At 41.8% G+C, this 24,436-nt stretch overlaps 1 protein-coding gene across 1 annotated transcript; it reads left to right on the forward strand.

The window, feature by feature from the left end:
• The first annotated feature begins 17,767 nt into the window (after positions 1-17,767).
• On the forward strand, positions 17,768-24,129 carry GPRASP2 (G protein-coupled receptor associated sorting protein 2). The gene is made up of 4 exons (XM_058658905.1): positions 17,768-17,898; positions 18,911-18,982; positions 19,118-19,201; positions 19,468-24,129. Exon 4 carries the CDS (start codon positions 19,776-19,778, stop codon positions 22,476-22,478), a length of 2,703 nt encoding a protein of 900 aa, XP_058514888.1. The 5' UTR covers positions 17,768-17,898; positions 18,911-18,982; positions 19,118-19,201; positions 19,468-19,775; the 3' UTR covers positions 22,479-24,129.
• The last annotated feature ends 307 nt before the right edge of the window (positions 24,130-24,436 follow it).

Raw genomic sequence — 24,436 nt, forward strand, 5'->3', positions numbered from 1 at the left:
CTATATAGGATCCCAGCACAGCAGGAAGAGGATAAGTGTGCTATGCCACTGTGCCAGCACTTCTCCGTCATCTTTGATGTATAATTTTTATCAGTTTTTAAATTCTTGGATGACAATTTTGGGGTTTTTTGTGTTGTTTTGTTTTGTTTTGTTTTTGGCTTTTCTTTGTCACTCTGGCCTTCGGGCCTTCATTGTTCTCAAGAGAGAATCTCTATGCTTGGTATATGTTTGCAATGAAAGAATCTTGATTGAATTTGAACTGTAATACTGCATCAAGGTGGAGGAATCCACCGGGGGGAGGGGAGGGGGAGGGAGGGGGGGATTCCCAGAGCCTATGAAACTGTCACATAATGCAAAATAATTAACAATAAAAAAAAAAAGAGAGAGAATGGCTGTTTAGCTCATTGTGGATCCCTTGAATGTGATGAGTTGCTTTTTCCCTGCTACTTTCAAGATTTTCTTAGTGTTTTTTGGCTGCTTTAACTACAATGTAACCTAGTGTGAATGTCTTTGAGTTTTTCTTAGAGTTCATTTTTTCTTGAATATATTATGTATATGACATTCATCATCTTTGGGTGGCTTTCAATCATTACTTCTTTAAATACTGTGTTTTCTATATTTTCTCTACCAGTACTTCCCATTCTGTTCCAAGGTGTCCCATAAATATCTTGGATTTTTATTCATTCGTTTTTTCTTTATAATCAGGCTGGGTAACCTCAATAGTCCTGTATTTTGTTTGCTGATTTTTTTAAATCTGCTCAGATCTGTTCTTGTATTTCTCTAATTTTTCCAAACACTTTTACTTTTACTTCCAGACATTACTATGTGTTTTGGTTTTATAATTTCTGTTTCTTCACTGATGTTACATATTTATTGTCATTGTTCTCTGGATTTCCTTTTGTTCTTTTGCCATGATTTCCAGTAGTTCTTCCAGCATACTTAAGATGTTTAATTTAAGTCATTTTTTACTAATCTAATATATATGTTTATTCAGGGACTATTGTTATTAATTTGTTCTCTACAAAATAAAACAAACTTTTGTATTTCTTTGCATGCCTCATTTTTTGTTAAAAATAGATATTATTACAATGTGGTAATTCTATAAATCAGGCTGTCTGTCGTTCCCAAGGATTTTGGTTGCTTTATTGTCAGTCATAATTTTTTGTTTAGTGACTTATGAACTAATGTAAGACTGTATGGTTCATCATTTTATCTCACAAGAAAAAGATACCAAGAATTATTTCAGTACAGAAATATGAGCTGAGTAATTAGAATTAAAAGTTTTTTGAATTTAGGATGAGAGCTTAGAGAATGATTTACTTTTTCCTTTTTGAAGTAAAAACATATAGGGTAAACAAATACTGAAATAGTGGAAATTAGAGTGTATAACTTTTGAAGTAGTTTTTTAAATCATGGAATAAGGAAAACTGCCCAAGTCAATTTTAAAAAAGGAAAGATGAGAAAAGATCAGTATGAGGAATGTAGAGGGCATAAAATAAAATGGAATCTTTTTATGTACATAATTGGCTTAAGATGTGTTCAGATTAACACTCTGAATACAAAGGATTTCAGATAGTATGTAAAAATAATTGAAATATGTCATGTTTACTTAAGACATTGTCCCGTCCAGCAGGACAGTCAACGGGGGTCGCAACCAACCTAGGAGAGAATGACTGGACAAGAGACACAAAGAATGGACAGCAAGACAGTAGGTCTGATCAAGCTGTCAGTTTATTGATTTCAACTGAGGGTTTTTATATTCTTCAGTAACTAAGGCTCAGGGAGGGAAGGAGAAACTGGGACGCAGGCCATGGTCTCAAGACCGATTGTTCTTGAGCAGCCACCATATCAACAATAGTAACCACTATATTAATAATAGTGTAGGTACAAGATGCTGGCAGGTACAGCATAAATCACATTCTGAAACAGTTGCTAGAAACAATTGAAGCAAAGCGTGTGATTACTTTCATAGCCTCTTTCCCAAGCATCTAGCCAACTGGGGGTTTTCCACTGTCCCATAAGTCTATATTCAAAATGGCTTCAGTGTAGTTATAGTACATGGCTCCTGACAAGACATTATCTAAAACAAGGAAACAGGATTACTAAAAGAGGATTTAAAATTATATCACACTAATCAGATATAACTAGTGTAACTTGATTCAACTCTGAAAAATAGAATTTCATGAACATATTAACTTAATATTGATAAAATGCTTAACTGGAATATGTGAAATTAAATTGTGTATTCAACTAATAATATAGCCTCAAAATATATAAGCAAAAATTTTAAGAATTACTTGAAGTAATTGATGTGACCATTACTGCTGTCCACAGGGGCATGACCAGGGTTGGAGAAAGAGGTGACATGCAATTGAGAAAATAAGAAATGATCGCTTCTCTGCCTTCTGGCTAAAATCAAGTGTATAAAATAAGAAATGAGACAGACACAGGTAAAGATTATGAAAACCAGAGGGAAGCCTCTTCTCTGCTGACCTGAAAGGCTCACTGCTTCAGTCTTATTGAACTGGTTGGGGAGTCAAGTTACAGGAATTATTGTGGCACAACCTTTGATAGCCACATCCTACATCCCACATTGATGTTAACCATCCAGTGCTTGATGATCAGGAAGCAGCAGTGTGACCTAATTGCATAAGTCAGTATGTAACTCTCAAGGACATCTTAAAGCACACAGGCACGTGGCCTTGGATTGTTCCCAGCTGCCAACCCTTGCCCACAGGCTTCAACCTTGGTCTTGGACTTTTTCCCACCTGCAGGCCATTGCCTACAGAGTTAGACCTTGGTCTCCAGCACCAGCAGTATAAGCTCAAGATTCCAGGCACAGTCTGTCCTGCTCTTCCTTATCAAGTCACATTATTATTTTTTAAACTGCTTGTAGACACTATCATCATGGAGATGGAGTTAAAGACTGTAATTTTTACATGAAGGCACCACAGCAATAAGAAAGGTTTTATTGACATAATAAGCTTCACTTAATTGATACATTGAACACTGCCTTGAGAATGTGGGATATCCATTCTTTAAAACAAGAATTTAATGTTTTCTTTAAAGTAATCACTGAAAAGGCTATGGGGGAAAACTGCACCAAATTTCAAAGGTTTGTTACATAAATCACATTCTGTAACCATTAAATAAGCTAGAAATTAATATCAAAGGGTCAATTGGAAACAAAATATTTTTAAATCTAAGTAGACTTCAAAATAACCTAGAGTTAAAGAAGTCAGTCAGAATTTATAAAATATTTACAGGTGAGCAGCAATAAAAATATTTTACCAGGGCCCGGCGGCGTGGCCTAGCGGCTAAAGTCCTCACCTTGAAAGCGCCGGGATCCCATATGGGCGCCGGTTCTAATCCCGGAAGCTCCACTTCCCATCCAGCTCCCTGCTTGTGGCCTGGGAAAGCAGTCGAGGACGGCCCAAAGCTTTGGGACCCTGCACCCGCATGGGAGACCCGGAAGAGGTTCCAGGTTCCTGGCTTCGGATTGGCGCGCACCGGCCCATTGCGGCTCACTTGGGGAGTGAATCATCGGATGGAAGATCTTCCTCTCTGTCTCTCCTCCTCTCTGTATATCCGGCTTTCCAATAATAATAATAAAATCTTTAAAAAATATTTTACCATAAATATCTTGGGGTTAGATATTACTGGACTTTTTTTTCACACATTATGTCTTTACACCTTCAGAACAATGATGTGAGGTTTTCATTTTGATAGGCAAAATGAATCTACCAGGAAACGTAGAACCAAAGTTTGCAATGTGCTTTGTTATATTTCCATGTTTCTGATGCAGTTTTTTTTTCTGGCTATAGAAGTAACCAGTGCTACTTCTAAATTAAATCCAGCATTACAGAAATATTATCCCCTGTAACTTCCCTCTTTCTCTTCCCCTATATGACATATTGTAGGCATTGATTTTTAGGTTAACAATGGTATATATCTTTTTCATGATATTTTATTTCATAATCTATCTTCTCTTTTTATTTCATGTACAAATCCACCATTTCATTTTTAAAATTTTTTTATTATTGGTTTTGGAATGAGTGAGAGAGAAAGAGGGAGAGAGATTTCTCCTGGCTACTGATTCACTTCTCAAATGCCCACAGTGTAATGGCTGTGCCAGAACTGGAGCCAGGAGCCAGAAGCCAGGAGCCAGTATCACACATGGTAGTAGTGACATTAATGGAGGACTAGAATTAGGTGGCAGAGCCAGGGATCAGACCCAGATACTTTAATCATTTTCATTGTTAGACCAAATGCTAGCCCCTACTCTTCCTCATATTGTCTCATTTTCCATTTTTTGCGGGAAGTTTATTGAACCATTCATGTACATGAGGTGCATTGCACTGCTTTTTCACTTTTATTACCTACAAAGAAATTACAGTAATAAACTTTCTAAATATAATTTGCACCAGAGAAACGAGTATATGTACATGAAAAATCCTAAAACTTTTCCTAAAAGGCCTGAAAGTTACACATTTTAATATTTATGTCAAATTTATCTTCCACATGTTTGGTAATAATTTATAATTCTTCTAATAATTCATAATGCAAAATGCATAATGTACTATAGCTGTTTAAATATTGACATTTCTAGAGAAATTAGAATAGAAAAAAAACTTTTTTAAGGAAATGACATTTAAAACAAAAGTATCAGATCCCACAAGATGTAGCAAAGACAGTATTAAAAGGGACATTTATAACGTCTCCCCTTCATTGTCCCCTGTGTTTTGTAGTAAACTAGTCTCTGAAGTGTAGTCTTGACTACAACTTTCTGTTCTTTACGTAGGTCATGACACTGTTGCCATAGGCAATGTTAGAAAGTTTAATATTCTGTTGTCTAGGTATATTTAGAAGTTTCATTGCAGTCTAATTTATTCAGTTTTAGAGATGCTTTCTGCTGGTTCTCTTTGGTTTCTGGTATTCTGGGCACTATTAAAATCTTCGTTTGTGAGATTACAAGTGTATGTTTGTTTACCTTAGTTTTTGCTTTGCAATTGCTTTTATCTGGAACGTTTTTTAATTTTCTTTTTCATTTCTTCAATGACATATTGGCAATTCAGTAGAATATTATTTAATTTCATGTTATTGTAAACTTTTTATTATTCTTCCTGTTGCTGATTTTATTTTATGGCTTTACATTTAAGGGGAAGTATAGAAACTGTGTAATAGAAACTAACATATCCAATTTTGAAGATACAATGCAGTATGCACCTCTACTTCCAAATCAAATATGGACTACAAATGAAAGTATTGAATGCATCTTGACAATAGGATGCTGAAACCTCTGCCATTGTCCATTCCTAGAAAGTAAGGTTACAATTAAATAGCAGAATGATTGACGTGACTGCTTATGAAGGACTATACTACTACAGCAATATGGTGGAAATCAGTAGGAAGGAGGGAGTTTGGGGATGAGGAAGATGAAACCCTGGAGCCTATGGAACCGCATTGTAAAAAAATAATAATAACATTAATAAAATACAAAAAAAAGAATTAAAGAGAATAAAAACTACTAACTATCTTGGTAAATATAAAAATTTGACATTTCATATTTTAGTGGTTGTACAGTTTGCTTTTAAGAATTTATTTTTTACATTATAGCTCAGTTTTAATCATCACATAGGAAAACAACATATGATTTTGACATGACTGAACCAATTAGGCTTGTTCACCGTTTGGAATTATTATAATTTTATGCATAATAAATAATATCACTATGAATATTGTTGTAGGCTGAAATGATCTCCCCCAAATTATATATACATCCTAAATGCTCAGACTGTATGTCTATTATCTTATGTGGGAAAAGGGATCTTTACAATATGATTAAATTAAGTACTTTGGAGAGGTTGTTCTGGATTATCATATGTCTTGAAACACAATCACAATTGTTCCTATAAGTAACAAACACAGGAAACAGTCACACATAGAAGAACATAGAGCAATGTGACTACAGAGGCAGAAACTGATGTAATACAGCCATAAGCTGAACAAGGCAAGAAAAGATTCTTTCAGAGAGCCCCTGAAACTAATACAGTCCTGTCAAAACCTTGATTTTGGCCTAATGATAATTATTTTCAAAATCTTTCCTCCAAAACAGTGAAAAAATATGTATTTTAAAATCTCTCAATTTGTGGCATATTATTACATCAACAATATAAAATAATGTAAACATATTTAAGCCATTTTCATTTTCTCAAAGATTTATTTTTATTGGAAAGTCAGATATACAGAGAAGAGAGACAGAGAGGAAGTTCTTCTGTCAGCTGATTCACTCCCCAAGCGGCCACAATGGCCAGAGCTGAGCCAATCTGAAGCCATGAGCCAGATGCCTCTTCCAGGTTTCCCACACGGATGCAGGCTCCAAAGGCTTTGGGCCATCTTCAACTTCTTTCCTAGGCCACAAGCAGGGCGCTGGATGGGAAGTGGGACCTCCGGGAATAGAACCAGCGCCCATATGGGATCCTGGTGCATGCAAGGCGAGGACTTTACCTACTAAACTACCATGCCGGGCCTGGCATTTTCATTTTTTAAAGTATATGTTCCATATGTCTCATTTGACTCATTTTGACAAAGAGTGAGTTTGCCTTCCTCCAACACTCACAAAAAATTACGATTATAGCAATGTGATCTACAGGACACTGTATGTATGGGGTGGTGGGGGAGAGACACTGATCTTATTTATTTATTTTTCTAATTTTAAAGGCAGAGTTACAGAGGAGGAGATAAAGATCTTCAATCTGTTTATTCACTCCCCAAATGGCTGCAATAGCAGAAGCTGAGCCAGTCTGAAGCTAGGAGCCTTCTCTGGGCCTCCTACACAGGTGCAGGGTCCCAAGGATTTGGCCCATCCTCCACTACTTTCCCAGGACATTAGCACCGAGCTGGATCAGAAGTTGAAGAGTCAGGACACGACACGGTGCCCATATGGAATGCTTGTGCTGCAGGCTGAGGATTAACATGCTATGCCACTGTGCTAGCCCGAAATATGATATTCCTTTGTAGTGAAAGAATCATACAGGTTTTCACCTGATATTGGTGAACTTACTCTATTTGATTAATTTACACATGAAATCAGAAAGCTTACATAATAGATACGCCAGTGACTTGAATGCTTTGAATGCAGGAATAATATTTTTAGGAATGATTTTCAAATAAGTATCAATAAATGCAGAAAATTCATAGCATTGGATCCAGTATTTGCACTTTTACAAATGTATCACTAGCGGAGTACTGTTGTGATGTTGCCTTTCCATATGGCTTCCTGCAACCCATCTGGGCAGCATTTCATGTCCCTGCTGCTCTACTTCTAATCTAGCTCTTTGTTTTTGGTCTGAAAAAGCAGTGGAGGATGGCATAAAGCCATGGGCCCCTGCACTCACATGGGAGATCCAGGAGAAGCTCCTGGTTCCCAGCTTAGGGTCATCTCAACTCTGGCCATTGCAACTATGAGGGGAGTGGACCAGCAGCTGGAAGACCTCACTCTGTGTCTCTCATTTTCATTCTGTAAAATCTGCCTGTCAAATAAAATAATTTTTTAAGATTTATTTATTTATTTTATTACAAAGTCAGATATACAGAGAGGAGGAGAGAGGGAGGAAGATCTTCCGTCCGATGATTCACTCCCCAAGTGAGCCGCAATGGCCGGTGCTGCGCCGATCCGAAGCTGGGAACCAGGAATCTCTTCCAGGTCTCCCATGCGGGTGCAAGGTCCCAAAGCTTTGGGCCGTCCTTGACTGCTTTCCCAGGCCACAGGCAGGGAGCTGGATGGGAAGTGGAGCTGCCAGGATTAGAACCGGCGCCCATATGGGATCCGGGGGCATTCAAGGCGAGGACTTTAGCCACTAGACCACGCTGCCAGGCCCTCAAATAAAATAATTTTTTAAAATGAGTAAAATTAAGACATTCTCATATAGAAAGAAACATGCAAGGTTCATTTACAGTAAATACTCAATATAAAATGCTAAAGGGAGTTATGGAAAATGAAGTACAAAGAAAGTAGGCAGTAACTTGAAGCTGCTCTAAAATGTCTAGTAAATATAAATATGAGTAATGAAAAAAATAACACTAGAATTTGGGATTGCAATCATACTTTTTTTTACATGATCTAAAAGACAAATTCATTTAAAAAGTTAATTGCTGATTTCAAGCAAAAAATACAAAGATAATATCTGTGATAACAACAACGGAAGGAGATAGCGATGATTAAAGAATAAAGAAACATCTCAACAGTAGAGTGACCAGATGACAGATTAGGAAGACCCAGGCCCTCTTCCTGTCACAAAACAGTATTATGCCATTCTGTTATGCTATAAAGAAGAGTTAAGAAGATAGAGCACCCAGGCTAATATAAAAACTAAAAAAGGGATTCCAGCAAAAGGAATGGAGAAATTTATGAAGTTTTTCATGCCCATCCGTGGACCTGTGCCTACAAAGCATAGCACAGCACAATTAGGAAGAAACTTACATTAACAGGCTTCACCCTCAAAATGAACTTTTTCCCCCAGATTTCACTGAGTTCTGAAAACGCTTTCTAAATTTTTTTTAAAGATTTTTTTTTTTTTTTACTTTTTATTGGAAAGATGTACGGAGAGGAACATCTTCCATCTGATGATTCACTCCCCAGGCAGCCACAACAGCTGGAGCTGAGCAGATCCAAAGCCAGGAGCTAGAAGCTCTTCCGGGTCTCCCATGCAGGTGCAGGGTTCCAAGGCTTTGGGCTGTTCTTGACTGCTTTCCCAGACCACAAGCAGGGAGCTTAGAAGGGAAGCGGAGCCATCAGGATTAGAACCAGTGCCCATATGGGATCCCTGCGCATTCAAGGTGAGGACTTCGGCTGCTAGGCTACTGCACCAGGCTGCACAATGAAATTTTAAAATCAGAACATGTGTCAAATATTCTGTTGTGTCTGAGATCTTCGTTTCTCTTTGAACTTGGACTGTTGATTCAATAGGAGACATAATTTAGAAGATACTAGAAGTGAAATACAGGTGAATGCCATAACATGTTAAAGCTGCAGATCTTTGGGAAAATACCACAGGAAACAAAAGTTCAGAAAAGGTTTAGGAGGGCCTACAATATCTAACTAGGCTGATTGGTGGAGGTGTACCCCTGTACAAAGCCTGTATTCAAATACTGGGAGAGGTGGTGCCTTTTCAAAAACCCAAATCAAACCAAAAGATGTAAGACACATGGGGCAGTAGGTAAAGCCACTATCTGGGAGTCCTGTACATGAAAAAAGACTCAAGATATCACTGGATATCAGGTAAATGCAAAGGAAAGCTTTAATTATATACCTCTTCACACCCACTGGGAGGCTTTTAATAAAATCACAGATAATAAAAGATGTTGACAAACATATGGAGCTATTGGAATCCTTATACACTGAGAGTGTGGATACAATATGGTACAGTTCTTTTAAGAAACAGTCTTGTAGTTCTTCAACAAGTGAATATATTTTGCAGCAATTCTTTTTTTTAAGATTTATTTATTTTTATTGGAAAGTCAGATATACATAGAGGAGGAGAGAGGGAGATTTCTCTGATTTTCCATCTGATGATTCACTCCCCAAGTGACCGCAACGGCCGGTGCTGTGTTGATCTGAAGCCAGGAGCCAGAAGCCAGGAACTTTCTCCAGGTCTCCCATGCACGTGCAGGGTCCCAAGGCTTTGGGCCATCCTCGACTGCTTTCCCAGGCTACAGGCAGGGAGCTGGATGGGAAGTGGAGCTGCCGGGATTAGAACAGGTGCCCATATGGGATCCTGGCGCATTCAAGGCGAGGACTTTAGCTGCTAGGCCACTGTGCCAGGCCCTATATTTTGTAGCAATTCTACTCCAAGACATACATCCAAGAAAAATGAAATCATTATTTCCAAAAAATATTGTACATGTTCAAAGCAGCATTATTCATAATAGAAAATGTGTTTAAAAGGAACCTTTGTCCATAAACTGATAACTGGAAAAATGTGACATATTCACACAACTGAATAATTTTCAGATATGTAAAAACACTGATAAATAGTACAAGTGATTTTTAGAACATTATGTTAAGTGACAAAGCAAATCACAAAGGACCACTGTTGCAAAATTCCTGTAATTTCATGTTGCCGTCTAATCTATTTCAGCTAGAGTTAACTTTCTTGGTAGTATTAGTATCTAGTGTGCCTAGTACAATGGCTCATTAGCTAAATTTTCGCCTTTCATGTACTGGGATCCCATATGGGTGCTGGTTTGTGTCCCAGCTACTCCACTTCCCATCCAGCTCCCTGCTTGTGGTCTGGGAAAACAGTTAAGAATGGCCCAAAGCTTTGGACCCTATACCCACGTGGGAGACCCGGAAGAGGCTCCTGGCTTCCGGCTTCGAATTGGCTCAGCTCTGGCGAGTGTAGGTTCTTGGAGAGTGAACCAGCTGACAAGATCTTCCTCTCTGCATCTTCTTCTCTCTGTAAATCTGCCTTTCCAATAAAAATAAATATTGGTAAAAGAATTAGTATCTAGTGACCCAGTTTTCTACTTCTTTATTCTGTAAATATAGTCAACCCACCTATCTGTCTTACACTTCACTCCATATTAGCCACCATAATCCTATGGTGTAGATTATATGTTCTATATGTTATGGTTTTTACACATGTTTTGTGTGTGCATACATATATACATGCATATATGTATACATACATATGTGTGTATATATATATGACATGACCCTCACATCACATAGACTATGAAGAGATCACCTCTCAGTCACAGTGTGACCTCTCAGAACTCATGCCTGCTTACTTTAAGCTTACCTATTTGAGTAATTCCCTTTACCACAATAAAGACATAATAAATACCTCAGTCCACAGTCTCGCCCCTCTCTTTGTCTCTCTATTTTTTTTTGTCTTTCTTTTCCCTCCTCCATTTCTTTTGCTTGCCATTCCCTGGGTTGAGCATCCTCATGTCCCCAGACTTGCCTATGACGCTCATGAGCACTCCTTTTAAGTATCTGAGTAATCAAATGTTTCTGTTCTTTTCTGCACTTGATCTTAGCCAAAAGGCCAAGAAGCGATTCTCTTGTCTTTTCTGTATTTTGTAGTGCTGCCTTCTCTGCTTCTCAACTGACTGTCATATGCAAGCCTGACGAAACTACTGGTCATAGCTCTCCTTGAGAGTGACTGTCTTGGTAGGAAAAGAAATGAAAAGAGGTCAGATGAACCACAGAGGTATCTACTAGTGTAAACAAGTTTTCTGAGAGGGACACCTGGTCACAGGTCAGAAACTTTAACCTTAGACTGTCTGTCAGGATAAAGTATTTCATGAAAGGCACACCGTAAGCATCCATGGGCACCTCCACCAGTGCTCTTTCGTGCAGGGCTAAATTTTACTGAGATGTGCTACAGAAATACATGAAGGCCAAATCACAGCTACACAGTGTGTGATTTCATTTGTATCAAATAAACAGAATAAGACAGTTTATAAGAGACAGAAAGTAGATTAGCAGTTATGTCTGCTTTGGAGTTGGGAATATGTATTCTGATAACTAAGGGATGGAGAGTATCATCATAAGCTAGTGGAAATGTTCCAAAATTGAATTTTATAATGAATAAACAACTCTATAAATACAGTACAAACCACTGAATTATAAGTTTAAATAGGTAAAGTGTATGGTATATCAATTATATTTCAAGAAACTATTTTTTAAAAAAATAAAAATTGCATTCTGGAAGCACCAGTTACAAACATATATATGACGATATGTTGCTAATTTTCTGAATAAATAAATAAATGGTACAAGTCAACTGGCTATTAACCCAATGAAAAGCTGAGTGAATAGTTACCTGACATAAAGTATGTATTTTGTACTAAACAGTCTGGGATTTTTGTTATTAGTGTTGTTCACCAAGATTTCATTCTGTTCAATTTTTAAACACTTAAGCTTGTACTTCTGCACACTTTTTGAACAGAACCATGGCTATGTAAATGGAACAGAAAGATTTTTATCAGTTCTTTGAGAAAATTCTTAAGAGCCACTGTTAGATTTGTCATGATCTGTTTTCCTATTACATGGTAACCAGCAATGCTGCAGATGGTAATTGTCTTAATCCCAGTAAAGCAGAGCTTGCAACAGATCAATGTGATGGAGTTGAAGTATGAACAAAAAATGTATTTTTGTCATTTTCAATTACCAACATTTGGGGATTGTGTTACCACTAATATAATATAGGATATCTTAACTGATAAACTCACAATGATAAGCAAAGTAAAAAAAGATTTTGTTTTTAATATATCATATTGACAAAAATCGGATAATTTGCAACACTAACAAAATGTTTTTGAAACAGACCCATTCATTTTTAACGTTCAATTTAAAAACTTACAAATTAAAATTATAGGGCCTGGCGCGATAGTATTGCAACTAAAGTCCTCGTCTTGTACGCGCCGGGATCCCATATAGGTGCCGTTCTAATCCCAGCAGCTCTGCTTCCCATCAAGCTCCCTGCTTGTGGCCTGGGAAAGCAATCGAAGACAGCCCAAAGCCTTGGGACCCTGCACCTGCATGGGAGACCTGGAGGAGGCTCTGGGATCCTGGCTTCGGACCAGCTGAGCTCTGTCCATTGTGGCTGCTTGGGGAGTGAATCAGTGGATGGAAGATCTTCCACATTGTCGCTCCACTCTGTATATTTGACTTTCCAATACAAATTTTTAAAAATCTTTTAAAAAGTTAAAATTATATATATTCATGGTGTACAAGACGTTCATATGTATTGGTACATTATGGAGTCTACATGAAGTGAATTAACACATCCATTCTATCTCATTAATATCACAAATTTTGTATACTAAAAAAACGAAAATTTTATAAATCCTATATACTTAAATTGTATCTTTTTTTCCTAGTGTAAAATTTTCTGTGATTCAGATACCTATGAGAAAACTCGAGAACTGGATGAATATTTCATTTATGTATTCTGATATGTATAGGTTCTTGCCCTTTTTCCCCAACAGGAATGCTTTAATGAATTCCAGGATTTTGAAAGCAAATCTTGAAATCTGCAGATTGTGTGGGTGTTTGTGTTTGTTGCTGCCTGGGTTACTACTGTCTATTTTTCTCTGTTGTAGTCAAACTTCCAGTTATAGTCTGTTCATGGGGTCAGATCCTAAATGAAAGAACAGCACAATAATAATTTTCTTATAGCTAATTTATTCTGCACATTTCTAGCTATTTCCTTGGAAAACATTTCTAGCTATTTCTTTAGAGAGGAATTTTTGGTTCAAACAATCTGTTGTCTATAATTTTTACTTGTAAAACAAAGTCACTTTATGCCACTTTATTGTTGCCATTAACACTTGTGTATTTTCAAATACTTGAGAATGAAACAGAAATATTATTCCTAAAGAGGCCTTGAGAGCCTTGAGAAAAATTGTCAAGACATCTTGGATAAGCACAGATCAAAAGTCAGATATTTTGTCTTCAGCTAAAATATATAAGCAATTCATTAATTTCAAATTTATGATAAGAAAAAGCTTTCCAACCTGCGAATAGACGACTCTCTTGAATCTATCACAAGGGAATGAAAATTAGGGAAAATCTTACCTGGAACAGATTCCACTGGAGCTAAAACTATTGAGAGCTCTTAAATGTCACGTTTATGAATCTGATGAAGCTGAGTGTGGACAGCAGGGAACTGGGAAATTCTGCAAATCAGAATTGAAAAGGGGCTTCCATGAATTAGACATTCAGGAAACCCATTCAGTTCTCATGAAGAATTGAGTATCCTTGGGATAGTCATTTGGTACAGTGACTGGCATTGATTGGAATGGCTATTCAGAGGGTTCACCTGACACCACTCCAGGTTTGTGCTTCCTGCTAATGTGCATCCTGGGAATTACCATGTGATGGCTCAAGTTCTTGGTTCTTGCCACCCATGTGGAAGATCTGGATTGATCTTCCAGCTTCAACTTAATCCAGCTCTTCCTGGTGCAGGCATTTGAAGAATGAACCACTGAACACATATTCACATCTCTGTCTCTCTCTCTCAAGTAAAATGATAAATAAATAAAATAATAAGTATTTTGTTGCATATCTGGCAGAGGGAGAGAAATTTAATCATTTTTAGATGCACTCAAAAGGTTCTCTGTAATTTTTCTGGTGGTGGTGATTGTTTTTATCTAAAATTGAGAGAGGAGTTATGTGCCGAATGCCTTTCATATAAATAAAGTTTAAAAATAAAATTAGTACAACACAGACACAGACCATAGACCTAGCTATAAAAATCAAATCATAAATCTTTTTTAAAAAATACAAAAGAAATACTTCATTACTGGTAGTCTCAAAATTTTCCAAGAAATTCTTCTTAGAATACTGGTACCAGGGAGTAATCAACTAAGAAGAACCCAGAAACTATCATTAATCAAAGCAAATTTTAGAGGGCCAGCATTGTGGTATAGCAGCTTAAGCATGCTGCACGTGATGCCAGTATCCCATATTACAGCAACAGTTCAAGTTCTGGCTACTCTGCTTCTATTCTAGCTCTGTGCTACATATATCTGGAGAAGTATCAGAAGATGGCCCATGTGCTTGGACCCCTGACACCCACGTGGGAGATCCAGATGGAGCTCCTGGCTTCAGCTTGGCCCAGCTCTGGCTGTTGTTGCCAACTGGGGAGTGAACCAGAGGTTGGAAGTTCTGTTTCTTACTCTTTAAAGTTGATAAATATTTTAAAAAATGAAATAGTATTTGATCTGACCACTACACATTTTCCCATCTAGTTTACATCATCTCAAAATCATGTATATGTGCAATGAAGGCTGTGTAAATCATTATATTGTATACTTTAGAAAATAACGGCAAGAAAAAAGTCTATGTCATCAAAAAAGACTCTTTTGGGTTTCTAGCACCCAAAATAAAAATAATATAAAAATACAGATAGCATTTAAAAATATTTATTTTTACTGGAAAGGCAGATTTACAGAAAGGAGATAGATCTCCGTTCGCTGATTCACTCCACAAGTGGCTTCAATGGCCAGAGCTGAGTCAATCCGAAGGCAGAAGCCAGGATTCACTTCTGGGTTTCCCATGCGGTGCAGGGTCCCAAGGCTTTGGGCCATCCTCTACTACTTTCCCAGGCCACAGGCACGGAGCTGGATGGAAAATGGAGCAGCTGGGATACAAATTGGTTCCCATATGGGATCTTGGGTGCGTGTGAGGTGAGATTTAGCCACTGAAACACTGGGCTGGGCCACAGGCTAAGTATTTTTTTTAAAGATTTATTCTATTTTTATTCAAAAGGTAGATTTTGAAGAGAAAAAAAAGAGAGAGAGGTCTTCCATCTGCTAGTTCACTCACCAAATGGGTACAATGGCCAGAGCTGAGCCAAAGCAAAGAGAGGAGCTTCCTCCAGGTGTCCCCATGAGTACAGGGTCCAGAGGCATTGGACCATCTTTTGCTTCTCTACCAGGGAGCATGATAGGGTGTGCAGCAGCTGAAACACAAACTGGCATCACAGATGGAGTGTTAGTTGACTATGACTCTACACTAGCTGTGGAGACCAGTATTTCTTTTTTAATATGTTTGAAGCAACTCAGGGTGAATCCACACATACAACCTAGAAAAAAATGGATGACAGTACTACAAACATAATGGTTTGAAATAGCATGATTCATTATCTGACTCTGTTGGGTGCTAGCAAACAAAAAGGCATTACCCACACTAAAGTAAAAGAATTGGTAGAATTATTTTCATACCGGAGGAGCATATTTATCTTTTACAGTTTCTGGATACAGCCTGTCTCACTTGGCTCCAGACTTTCTTCATCTTCAAAGCCAACAAAAGCCTATCTGCTTTTTCACATAATGTGTCACTCTGAAAGTGACACTTCCAAAAGTGAAAAAACATTGTAAGAATAACCTGGCAGAATCTTTGTTCAGAGTTCAGTGAACTGCCAACCTTAGCCTTATCTGGAAGTTTAATTCTTTGCCAGGTAACAAAACATGCTTTATATGTTTCAGGGCACAGCATGTGCACGCTTGCACACACACACGCACACACACACGCACACACACACACACACACATTTAGAGTTACCGTTATTCTTCCAAGCACAACAACGGTGGCCTTCCAGTGAGTTTCCAACTGTGCAGCGGTGACAGCATCCAGTTTGTAGATCACACTGCTGTCTTTGCCCAATGCAGCAAGGACAGCGATGGGCTCCAGGCTGGAGCAAGGATGTGTGAGTGAAAGGAGAGGATGCAGAGAACAGCCAGGTTGTTCTGTCTTGGGGAAGTGGATATCAGTGGGTTCTTCCCTGAGAGGAACTGGTGAAATGAGGCAGGTGGCTACAGCAAATGGCTGAGGCCCAGGTGACTGAATCCCTGTCCACTTTCCACACTGCCAAATGCCTTGAGGGCTTAGATGTGATTGCAAACAACAGACTTGATGGGCCTGCTGAGTGCTACAGTGGTAAAGCAGCTGAATGGCAAGCCTGGCATGCCATACAGGTGTGCCAGTTGGAGTCCCAACCTCTCCAGTACAATCAGCTCCCTGATTATGCACCTGGGAAGGGAGAAGAGGACCACGCAAGTACTTGGGGGCACTGTCATCTACCTGGAGACCCTCATGGAGTTCTGAATCATGGCTGTGGCCTGAGCCAGACCTGGCTGTTGTTGCAGGCATTTGTGGAGTAAGAACAAGATGAAAAAAAAAAAAATCCCTCTCCCTCTCTGGCTTTCAGATCAAGTTTTACTTGATCTTAGCCAAAAGGCTGAGAGGCAACAGGTTGAAAATTCTGACAAGGAAAGAGAGAGAGAGAAGAGTGAAGGAGACCCAGGGCGTGCTGTGCCCCGGGCCTGCCACGTGGCCACTGGGCAGCAACAGAGGGTGGCTCTATGGGCACCTGTGGGTCCTGAGAGGGGAGCGTCCTCTTTCTTGGGCAAGTGTGGGCATTACATAACTAAGGACCGAATTGGCATCACAGAATGAGCAAAAGGCAGTGTGGGCCAAAGGCCAACTCGGGCCACGGACCAGGGGTTTGCTTGCTAGGGCTGGAGGGACAGGTGGGCCTTGTGTGAGAGGCGGGCAAGGCTGAGGGCTCTGTGCGGCCCCCCAGTCGTGTTCTCTTGGGCGCCAAAGTGCCTTCCTCCCTGGGCTGGCTCCTGAAGGCATCCAAGAGAGGGCAGGACCCCCGCCAGGGCCTCGGCCCGCCCAGACCTCAGCCTGACTGGCAGCCCCTGGGTCCCCCAGCAGCGTCCAGGGAGGGGGCGGCAGGGCCAGGCGCTCAGGCCTGAGGTGCAGAGGCGCCCCGCGGCGGCCTGTATCCCTCCGCTGCTGCTGTGGGGGACGCGGCTCCGCCGACCCCCGCAGCCAGCGCGCCCCACTGCCGGACAGCCGCCTGCCCGAGCCCCTGGCTGCTGCGGGCGCGGGCTGGTGGGCGCCAGGTGGGCGCGCGGGGGCCTGCAGGCCGTGGGCGCCCCCGTGCCGTCCCGCCCCGAGGCTGGCGCTCGTGCTGGCCCCGCCCAGCCCAGGGTCGGAACTAGGGTGGGCCTGGGAGGGGGCGTCGAGCTGCTGGCGACATATCCCTCCGCCCTCTTCCCGACAGCCTCGCGCGGCGCCGGGCTCCTGCCGCAGCCTGCGCAGCCCCTGGCTGGTTTGGTGCAGAGGCGCGGGGGGCGCTGGCGTCTGTGCTCTTCTGGTGGCACGGACAACTGGGAAGGCCAGGAGAGCGAGGAGCGGCAACAGGAGGAAGGGCAGGCTGCAGCCCGGGCCTGGAGCCCGTGCAGGCAAGTGGGGTTTGGTGGCGGCGGGGTGGCCCCCATGGTCGGTGGCTGACTGCTGGTCCCACACCCTGACAGCCTGGCAGGGAAGCTGTGAGCCAGTCTGCGCTGATCAGGGACCCCTGTCGCTGAGAAGTACGTGCTGCCAGCGCCCCCTGCATGCAGGCCTGGTTGGGCCATGGCGGAGGAGGTGGTTTAGAGGCAGCAGCACATCCTGTGGAGGCTCAGGCGTGGACAGTTTGCCAGCCACCTTCCCTGCTCTGGTGCCCCGCCCTCCTGCACGGGGGCAGGTGCCTGGAGATGGCAATGGGGAGGCAGCAGTGGGAGAAGTGGCACAAGGGGATCTGGGCTGGGGGACGCCCGGGGAGGCTTGCAGGGAAGGATGGCGGTTGGGCATCTGAGGTCTGTGGGCAGTCCAGTGGAGAGCAGCTGAGAGCCCTGAGTATGGAAAGTGGTCCATGGGGGTCCGGGGTCCTGCAATTTGTCCCTTCCTGCAAGCTTCGGGTTGATGTCCAGGGCTCACGTCTGCATGGTATGTGTAGCGTCTTCTGACAGGCGGTGGTGCCTATCCGTAGAGGAGAAGCGTGAGTGCAAAGAGAAGCAGAAAGTGACTTAGCTGTATGGACCTGTGTGTGGTGTGTGTGGGGGTGGGGATGGGGGTGAGTGCTGCCACAGCGTGTCTGGCGCCCATTAGCAGCTCCCCAGTTTCTTCTCTAACAGCATTGCAGGTACTTCTTCACCTTGCTTCTCCACCCTCCCAGGCTGGGGGCCTGGAGAGGGCCTCTGCAGCTCGGGAGGATGAGAGAGGCATAATCACAAGTGCCACTTTGTGATCTGCTTTCCAGAATGTGCAATGTCTTCTTCCCATTTTGTGCTGCGCAAGGCATGGGGATGTGGTGCACCTAGTGGTGAATCCTCGGAGTCGGAGGCAGGGGGTGGGGGGGATTGGGCAGAGTATGACGTCAAGGGAAGGAGTTTGTCTGGAACCCTGCAACAGGACTGAGACCAGAATATTCCACCAGCGTGACCTCCAACGTTGAAAGACAGATCTTGTTGGGACTGCTTTTCTTGGTATCCGTCTGTACACAGGCTTCAACTGCTACTGTTATTTCTTGCCTGTCTTACCTTTCCATCTGTTTGTCCATAGGCCTGCTTTAAGGCTGGTCAGTTCTGCAAGAAAGGAGAGAAGGAAGAGACTGGCTCAAGTTTCTGGAGGCTGGTGAGGAGGGGGCAATGCAGGGGACAGCTGTAGACGTTGATCCCAGCGGGAAGAGGTGTTTGTTTCCGGGGGCTAGGGTGTGTGCCATCTGCTGAGCATTCAGATGCCCTTCTCTCCTGTGTTTGCATGTCTTAGGACCCCTCCCCACCGCAGTCAGCTGTGGGGCTTGACTCCAGTTGCTCAAAGAGAGGAGGGGGAGATTGCGCCACATCAGTGAAGGTTGGTATGAGAACGGGCTCACTTTGGGTGGGGTAGTGGAGACTAGCAGAGCTCCAGGAATGATGAGGGTCCATTCGGGGGCTCTTCAGCCCCTCTTAGTTCCCAAACACTTCCCACCAGCTGCAAACCCATGTGTAGCAGGCAGCAGCTACAGAGACCTTCTATTCCTGTTTTCCCACCCAGCATTTTACACCAGTCCTCTTTTTTAATCTTGCGCATGGGGTGACGGAGGAGATTTAGATTCCAATTTCATTTTCTCTCCCCAGATCCTTTTCTAGTGGCTACCCATAGTGTTGGAATTGCTGTGGCCCACCATCCGCAACTGGTCTGCACCCACCAGGAGCCATCCATCCTCCCCCAGCTCGGTTTTGCCTCCTCTGAATTTTGTAAATTTGACTTAGACTGTGCTTGAAAAGAGGGTGATTGGCTGCTGGACTGGCAAGTGACTCTTAACTCTCTTTGAAATTTTCATTTGAATCAACAGAGTATCAAGGTATAAGCCATTGACAGATCTGCAATCAACGCCAAGAGCTAAGTAGAGGCTATTAATTTGGTCGTGTCTATAACTTGTATCATGACTGGGGCAGAGGCTGAGACTAATGCTCATGCTCAGCCTAGAAAGAAGGCTGGGGAAGAGGCTGTAGGTGGGGCTGAGAGAGAGAATGAAGTTCCTCTGGTGGTCAGACCCAAGATTAGGAACCAGAACCAAGGAATGAATGGGGCAAGATCCAAGAATAAGAATAAATCTATGTCTGGCTCAAGGCGCAAAAAGGATACCCCAGCCCAGTCTGGGGAAATTTCTAAAACTGAGTCTCAGACCATGACTGCGCAAAGGCCCAAAACCGAAGTGCAGAGAGTGCCTGGGGAAAGTTCTAAAACTGAGTCCCAGGCCATGACTGGGCCAAGGCCAAATACTGAAGCACAGATGGTGGCTGGGGAAAGTTCTAAAGCTGAAACCCAGGTCATGACTGAGCCAAGGCCCGAAACTGAAGCTCAGGCAGTGGCTGGGGCAAGGCCCAAAACTGATGCGCATGCAGTGGCTGGGGCAAGGCCCAAAACTGATGCCAGGGCAGTGGGTGGGGCACGTCCTAAGACTGAAGCCAAGGCACTTCCTGGGTCAAGACCCAAAGGTAAAGCCCAGGCATGGGTTCACACTGAATTTGGGACTGAGGCACTGTCTCAAGCAGAAGGTATATCCCAGCCTAATGTTGTCACTTGGCCACTGGTCAGTTCTGAGTCTCGGTCAGCTACTAAATCAAATGTGGATGGAGAATTGGGCAATATGGATGCTGAACCATTTTCTACCACCCAAAATCAGACAGGAATCCAGTCCTGGTTTAGACCAGGGGAGGAGACTAATATGGGGTCTTGGTGTTATCCTAGGCCCCGAGCCAGAGAGGAGGCCTCTAATGAGTCTGGATTCTGGTCAGCAGATGAGACCTCTACATCAGTGTCTTCTTTGTGGGCTGGTGAAGAGCCCAGTATCAGATCATGGCCCAAGGAAGAAGCCAGTAGTAGGTCCAGGCACAGGGCTAAACATCAGACTAATAACTCTGGGTCCAAGCCCAGATCGAAGCAAGAACCCTATGTTGATTCCTGGTCTGGATCTGAGGATGAAACTGGCAACCCATTCTTCTGGGGTGGAGAAAATGCCAATGACATGTTCAGGTCCAGAGTCAAGGACAAGGCAAATACCAGGTCCAAGCTCAGGACAAAGACGGGGGACTGTTTTGAATCAGAGTCTGAAGATGAGTTCTATAAGGAGTCCTGGTTTTTGCCTGGAGAAGAGGAAAATAGTAGATTCAAGCACAGAGACAAGGGAGAGCCCAATACTATTTTGAAATCACGGGCCCTGAAAGATGTTAATAACCGTAACAGTGCCAACGAAGAGCACAGGTTGGAGGAGGAAGTCATTATTGGGTCCTGGTTCTGGGCAGAGAAAGAGACCAGTTTGGAGGCTGGGGCTTCAGCAGTCTGTGAGTCTGAGCCAGGAACTGAGCAAGGAGTTATTGGTGGATCCCTGTTTTGGACCGAGGAAAAGTGTAATTTGGGGGCTGTGGCCAGAGAAGAGCCCAAGCCAAAGTCTGAAGAAGAGGCCATATTTGGATCCTGGTTCTGGGATAGAGATGAAGCCTGTTTTGATGTGAATCCTAATCCTGTATACAAGGCCAGTAACAGGTTCAGAGATTCAGTTGAACAGGAAATTGATACGTCGTCTAGGCCCCAAACTTGGGAAGAGGTCACTGTTGAATTCAGACCTGCCCCTTGCCATGAGATTGGCTTCCCATCCACAAGCCAGTTTACACTTACTGAAGGGGCTTCTGAAACACTTGAGACAAAGCCCATGCCCTTGGAACCTAACCTAGACGGGGAAGAGCAGCAGTCTTTGCCTCAGCCTGATGAGCCTGGACCTGAGTACCCATTTCAGTATGATCCTTCCTACCGCTCAGTCCAGGAAATTCGAGAGCACCTTAAAGAAAGAGAAAATGCAGAGACTGAGAACTGGTCCTGCACCTGCATACAATGTGAGCTTAGAATTGACTCTGCAGAGTTTGAAGAACTCCTTTTACTGATGGACAGAGTGCGTGATCCTTTCATCCAGGAAATATCTAAAATTGCAATGGGGATGAGAAGTGCTTCTCAGTTTACCAAAGATTTTATTCGGGATTCAGGTGTTGTCTCACTTATTGAAACCTTGCTCAATTATCCATCCTCCCGAGTTAGGACACAATTTCTGGAAACCATGCTTCAAATGGCTCCACCTTATCCAAATCTAAACATGATTGAGACATTTATCTGCCAAGTGTGTGAGGAGACACTTGCTCTTGGGGTAGATTCCCTTGAGCAGATGCTTGGACTAAGGATGCTTAGACACCTCACTGTGACCACTGACTATCATTCACTGATTGACAATTACGTGTCTGGATTTCTTTCCTTATTAATCACAGGCAATGCAAGAACAAAATTTCTTGTTCTGAAAATGCTACTCAATTTGTCCGTAAATCCTATGGTGATAAAAAATCTATTCAGTGCCAAAGCCCTATCAATATTTATAGGTCTCTTTAACTTAGAAGAGTCACATGATAATATTCAAATTGTTGTTAAGATGTTTCAGAACATCAGTAATATTATAAGAAATGGCACATTATCCTTAATTGATGATGATATCAGTCTTGAGCCACTTACATCTGCATTCCATGAATTTGAGGCTTTAGCTAAGCAACTACAAATCCAAATAGACAATCAAAATGATCCTGAGACAGGACAACAAAGTTAATATGATTAATCACCTGCCCCCGCTCAGCCTTATGCTCCCAAAGAGCCCTGAACAGTGCTTTTGGTGTTCACAGTCTGGTTTTGTGTTGTAACTTATATTTGTAATGTTGATGTTAATCTTTGCGAACTCTTATTTTGTGCTGAATTGTTTTGTGGATGCCAAATTAATATTGCAACTGAAAATGTAATTGTTGAAATTTGTCTTGTTGTTCAGATGTGATATTTTTGTTGTTCATCTTCTAAGAACTGTGCCGGAATAAGCTGCTATTTGTTGTTTAACTATATGGTTCTCTACTGAAGTCTGTGTTTTCAATAAAGTTGTGTGTTGAAGTCAGCATAAATGATTCAAGTTTACAAAGCAGGTGTGAATACATTGGGCACACATAACAAATATTAATGATTAGTATGCCAAACAAATGCTGTTAGAAAATCCTGTTATTGGAGCTTAGGGAGGAAATACTTGAGCTTGTGGTGTGGCTTAGCAGGCTAATCCACCCATGTTGTAAGCATCCCATATGGACATTGGTTTGTGCCCCAACCGCTCCACTTCTGATCCAGATCCATACTAATGGCTGGGAAAGTGGAGCAGGATGGCCCATGTTCTGGGACCCTGTACCCACGGGGGAGACCCAGAACAAACTCTTGGCTCCCAGTTTCAGACTGGCCAAGCTCTGGCCATAGCAGCCATTTGGCCGGTGGATAATTCTCTCTCTCCTTGTAGCTCTGGGTATTTCTTATTTTCAAGTAAAATAAGAAAATCTTAAGGAAAAAAAGGGGCAGGAGTGGAGAAGATTGATATGGCCTGAAGTACCAGAGGGATCTGCAGGAAAAGAGGGACTCAAATTGATTACTAGCCGATAGGATGAAACAAATCATTATGTCACTTTTGAAAGTGGGCAGTGATGGTGTGAGGAAAAGTGTGTAATTAGAAAATTGTTTCCATCTGCATACATGTACCCAATATGCCTGAAATAGGTGAGAAGACTTATTGCAGGATACAATTGGACAATTAGAAGGCCAGTTTGGGGGAACTAAGTATGCCAAATATGCTCATTTTACAATTTAAAGTCATCTAATGGATAAAACAAACAAACAAAAACCCTCCAATTAACTGAGGTCAGGAATGGGATTTCCTTTATGGTCCTTGTCCAAGGAAAAGTGCTAAGGAAATACCATTCATCCATTGTAGGAATTGTGCATAGATTGATTTATTGACATGAAATTATATTAGTGATATTCTATGTAGTGAAACTTGTCATTGGTTGTACAGCTATACAAAATTAGATACCATTTTTTTAAAAAGTGCATATACTTATATACAATTTCCATGCAACTTCAATTTGACTTCCTACATCACTTGTTATATATCACAGTCTGAAATAAAATGCACCATACTAAAAAAAGTTTCTTAGAGCTAACTTGATGGCGTATCAGGCTAAGCCACTGCCTGTAGTGCTAGCATCCCGTGTGAGCACCTGCTTGAGTCCAGGCATTTCCACTTCCCATCCAGCTCCCTGCCTGTGGCCTGGAAAAGCAGTGGAGGATGGCTCAAGGTCTTGGACTTCTGTACCCACAGAGCAGACCAGGAAGAAGCTCCTGGCTTCCAACTTTAGATCAGTACAGTTCCAGTCATTCCAGCCATTTGGGAAGTAAGCCAGCAAATGGACTATCTTCGTCTGTCTAAACCTGCCTTTCCAATTAAAATAAATATTTAAAAATAGCCAAATGGCAAAATTTTATTTATATTTTACCACAACAGATTACATCACAACTTTAGACAGGACAGTTTCAAAAGTCAGATATAGAAGTGGATTGGAGAGAGAATCCAGACACAGGGGAAGTAGTAAATATTTTATTTGACATAATGAAAATTTTATTTCTTTTTTGAGTACTGTAAATTTTGTAAACAAAATTATGGCTCATAAATAAAAACTACAATGAAATATTTTCAACACAATT

Source organism: Ochotona princeps, chromosome X, assembly GCF_030435755.1.
Source record: "Ochotona princeps isolate mOchPri1 chromosome X, mOchPri1.hap1, whole genome shotgun sequence".
Lineage (NCBI taxonomy): Eukaryota > Metazoa > Chordata > Mammalia > Lagomorpha > Ochotonidae > Ochotona > Ochotona princeps.

Coding starts and splice junctions, on each gene's coding strand:
- GPRASP2 (XM_058658905.1), top strand. CDS start 19,776: ATGACTGGGGCAGAGGCTGAGACTAATGCTCATGCTCAGCCTAGAAAG.